The 4997-nt window shown below is 36.3% G+C and overlaps 1 protein-coding gene across 1 annotated transcript; it reads left to right on the top strand.

Moving 5' to 3' along the window:
- Positions 1-1405: 1405 nt before the first annotated feature.
- Positions 1406-2089, top strand: LOC131057340 (RING-H2 finger protein ATL64-like). The gene has a single exon (XM_057991480.1). It carries the CDS (start codon positions 1406-1408, stop codon positions 2087-2089), a length of 684 nt encoding a protein of 227 aa, XP_057847463.1.
- Positions 2090-4997: the final 2908 nt, after the last annotated feature.

Genomic DNA, 4997 nt, shown 5'->3' with positions numbered 1-4997 from the left:
AAAAACATTATGACAAGAACATAATGCAAATACATCTCTTATTTAAAAACAAATCAAATCAAAACTAAAACAATCTTTAATCGGCTAATGTAACAAGCAATATGCACGACATTGAATACCATTGAGAAGGACGGAATATGATTGAAAGGAGCTTGGACTTAAATGCCTTATATACATTTGACATCACAATTTTTGAAATCTCAATTTTTATTTTATTTCAATCCTTGTCGTTTATCAATATGTGAGACAAACCATTAGAAGATTCTGCCTCTAGTGAAGTTCCAATTACCTCTCACACCAGAAAAACAATTGAAGACGAGAGTGTTGATTCATTTGTTACTTGGTTATGAAATATCGGTCATTAGGAAATTTAACAGTGTACGGAAGTAGTTTCCGTAATAAGTTGTACCAAACGTAGATAAACTTGCCACTTGGTTATAGTTTAATATTTCACATTAATCATTCGAAAATTTAGCAGTGTACGGTAAATGGTTTCCGTAATAAGGTATGCAATGCAAATTGTTGTAGTTCCACGTTATGTTCACAACACGCGGAAAAATTGTCCTAACATAACTCTTAAGTTATATGTCAAAATCAAGATAAAAAAATTAATAAATTTAGCATTGACTGTGATATTATAAGTCATAATCATGTCACAGTCATGCTCTAATCAAAACTTGCACTCAATATAAAAGATGGATAGAATTAGTAATTGTTATTGGAAGATAGGTGGATTGAGAGCGACTAATGTTAACTAATAGGTATCATTCATTCAATCCCAATCCGAGCCGGCAGTCCACCTCACACGACATTTTCATTAAAAATAAGAAATATACAGATTCCCATCTCTTGAATCCAACCTAATCTCGCAATAGATAATGATAGAATATGACTGATTCCCCTCCGTAGGAAAATACAAGGGATTAACACTTAGTCATCGAGTGCGAACACAGCTGTCTACTACGAAATCCATTATTCTTTCGGTGGGGAGCATTTAAAAAATTCACATCTTAAACAGTCCGAGTATGCTGAGAGAAAATATAAGTTGGTAATTGACCATTTTTTGTATTGGCAGACAGAGATCATTCTTAGATGATGAAAGCTTTCTAGAGAAAGCATGTCCTTTTGCCGTGTGCGATGCAATTATAATCTTCAAACTCTGGTGGGACACGATCAGAATGTGCAAATAATTGTTTATTGGGCAATATGTCCATAAATAGAATAAAGGAAACAAACGGTCAAAAATGTCTACCCATGCTTTTAAACTGGTGCAAGGCCAAGGTGTTTCAGCTCAAGAATTCAGTTACATTTCCTAAAATAGAACAGAAACCTTAAAATTGAGGATAGAAAACAACATAAGTCCATCAGCACCTTCAATTTCTACTTTGGTTGTGTGTTATTTGTAATGGGTAATAGATCTGCCTCCCATATTTTAGACGTTACAGATCGTTTGTCACCCTTGATAGTCATAGCCCTGCTGCTCTCTCTTATAATCCTTCTAAAAGCCTGTGTTAATTACACATGCAATAGGAGAAGTTCTACTTCTACTAGAGGCGGTGTATTAAGAGAAATTCCTCTAAGCATACGTGCCACAGGTTTGGATAAAGAAAGCATAGATGCCCTGCCAATGTTTGTGTACAAATCACAGAGTTCTAAGGAAGAACATGAATGTGCAGTTTGTTTGTCTCAATTTGAAGAGAGTGAGAAAGTCCGCATGTTAACAAACTGTGATCATGTGTTTCATACTGAATGTATTGATATGTGGTTTTATTCTCATACTACCTGCCCTCTCTGTAGAACCAACGTGCAACCAAAAGATTCTCGAAAAGTAGAGAGTTATGGATCTTCTGGTGAAGCAATTGGGACAGATAACTCATTGATGGAAGAACCCATTTCCTCAAGAATTGATTCTGAAACAAATGGAATGGCTGCTCATGGGAATCTTCCAAGAGGTGAGAGAAGCTCTAATGCAATGCAACATGAGAACCAAGCAAGTGTATTTCTGTTGATAGGACAGAATGAGTCGATTCAAGAGACTTCAGGTGGAAGATCATTTCCTCAGATTGCTATAGACATTACGCCTCTCTAGGCTAAATGTAGTCTTGCTCTGTAAATAAACAGCTCATTTGTCTTCTGCAATTCTTGTGTCTAAACAGCGTAGAGCTAATTCAATTTTTTCTTTGCTTACTTTGTTTAAAAGCTTGTCTTTTAGCGTTTGAAAACTATAGCCATTGTTGAAGGATTCCATTGGCATCACGCGGCTTGTTGATAAGCTTCTTACTTCGATTTACAATATATCTCTATTCTTGCTCTTAATGAGAATTAAAGAGTGTTGGAAGTGAAGTCCAATGGACTCCTTTTTACCGTCAAAACTCTTGGTTCTTCAACTTCTCTTTGTAAGCTCTTTAAGAGCTGATTGCATATCATTTGTAGAGAGGAATTCTGGAGCTGCTTGCAGCTGTGTGTACAAACCAGATTTGGTTACTAATATATTGATTGCCCTGCCTTAAGTGTGAACGTAGGCAATTGCTGAACCACGATAAATCTGTGTGTCTAATTTGTCTATGTTCTGAATTTATAATTATGTTTTCTCTGCTCTTTTAAATTTGTTTCTTCATCCTAACAATTGGTATCAGAGCGAGGCTAGATCGCTGTTAAGATTTCGGTTGTTGAAATTCTGGAATCGTGGAAGAAGCGAAGATAGAGAAGTTCTTTGGTCAGAGCTTCGGGTTATGGAAGGTGTAGATGTAGTCTTTGCTGATAAAGCAAGACCTTTCACTTGCACTTGAAGGGAAAGCAAAGAAGCCAGTTGAGATGGCTGATGAAGATTGGGAAAAATTAGACAAGAAGGCAAGAGTGACAATTTTTCTCTCACTGTCCAAAAATGTTCTCTTCAATGTTGTGGGTGATGCAACAACAAAAGATGTATGGGATAGACTCACAGCCATGTATGAAATGGCATTGACTACAAATACAGTGTTTATCATGAAGTGCTTGTACAAACTTAAGATGAAGGAAGGTTGTGCTATGGCAAACCACATCAATGAATTTCATACATTGATTAGTCAAACAACTTTGGTGGGGATGACACAAGATGATGAGAGTAAGGTTGTTCTCTTATTATGTTATTTGCCAAGTAGCTGGGATGGCTTTGTAACATCAGTTAGCACATCTATATCCGGTAAAAATAAGTTGGTTTTTAATGATGTAGCAACTACTCTTCTTAGCGAGGATTTGAGAAGAAAGAATAATGAACCTTCATCCGATGAAGCCTTAACGGTGGTTAGCACCGAAAATAGAGGTAGAAGCCATAATAGAGGTAGAAGCCATAATAGAGGCAGAAATAATTATAATAGATGTTCGAAGTAAGCAAGGAGATCAAAGTCTAGAAACAAAAGTGGTGAATGTTGGTTTTGTGGCAAAGATGGTCATGTAAAGAAGGATTGTAGAAACTTCAAAAGGGCAAAAGAGAGGGTGTGGGACAACAAAGTGAATACAGTCTATGATAAAGATGATAGTGTTCTAATCCTTTCAACAACCGACACTACTCTGGATTCATGGGTGCTTGATTCTGGTGCCTCCCATCATGCTACCTCTGTTAGGACCCGGGAGGCAACTGAGAGGGAGGGGGTGAATCACTTGACTATGAATTTTAACCCAAATACAACTTAATCAAACTTGATACTTAATACCGGTAAACCAAACTTAATGTTAGTTAACAGATTAGCAATTAATATCAATATTGGTGAAACTTAATGCATAAAACAAAAAGAGAAACAACATCCATGACACATAACACAAATATTTGTACGTGGAAACCCTATAAGGGGAAAAACCATAGTGGGAAACTTTACCCACAATCAGATGATACTACTACAAATAGTATGTGTATACAAATGGGGTTTACACATGCATAAAGACCAACCACCTAGACCTCACTGCTCAATCACAAAATAGGAGTCACAATGACTACAATTGGATGGTTAAATCCACTGATAATGTACTGCTCAAAGTAGCATCTCCAATGCTAGATTCAGTACCGGTTAAGCTTTGATAATCACCTTCAAAGCTTCCTTGAACCTTCTCTATGGTCTGCTCATATGATCTTCAATATTCGCACATACCATGTTACAATTCCATAACCTTACATACCATATACCATCTCCTTACATCTCATCAATTGAGATCTTACATATATACCAAAACCTAAGACCAAATGTGTAGGTCGGCTCACTAAGAATATTACAATAAAATCAATTACAAATAAGTTAAGATGTGATGCATCATGTTGGCTCTATACATTTTCAACAATATCCAATCAATAAATCATCTTCATAATGTGTCATGATGATCTAGAATAGACAATGCATACCAGTCTATAACCTAGACCAATTTACTGGTAACAACAAATAAGTCAACCCAATTAGACCAATAACAAAAATACCAAAACCAAGTAATCTCGAGATGATAACAAGTCATCCTCAGTGTCGGTGAACAATATACCAATTATTGTGCATAAGTCACTAAACATGCTAGTGAACACAATGTGCCGGTTCAACATAACCAAAGATCTCGAGAAGGATAAGTGTTGACATCAGTGACAAAACTAATGCAACACATCCATAATACGAACAATCTCCCCCTTTGGCATTGATGGCAACACAAGATGGAAAAACATCTAAGTCCCAAAATAGAATGCCAAAAACCAAAAACCAACAATCTCCAATACCAGAAATCAAAACCAAAATGCAGAGAGTATATATCTCTCCCTCAATAAATAATCTCTCCCTCTACGATAATTTTTCCTAAATACAAAGTTTTTCCATAGATATCTCTTCCCCTTTGACATAAAAAGCCAAAGCAATACAAACACCAGAACACATAACCAACTGATATAACTAATTACAACAACCAATTGCTATAACCAACTACTCCCCTTGAGAAGTAGCTCTCCTCCATGAAAGCTGGAAAAAGGTTTCTCTGTTATTTTCTGTCGG

This window comes from Cryptomeria japonica, chromosome 7 (assembly GCF_030272615.1).
Source record: "Cryptomeria japonica chromosome 7, Sugi_1.0, whole genome shotgun sequence".
In the NCBI taxonomy this organism is placed as follows: Eukaryota; Viridiplantae; Streptophyta; class Pinopsida; order Cupressales; family Cupressaceae; genus Cryptomeria; species Cryptomeria japonica.
The sequence above is the reverse complement of the archived record's forward strand: the minus strand, read 5'-3'. Positions and strand labels throughout refer to the sequence as shown.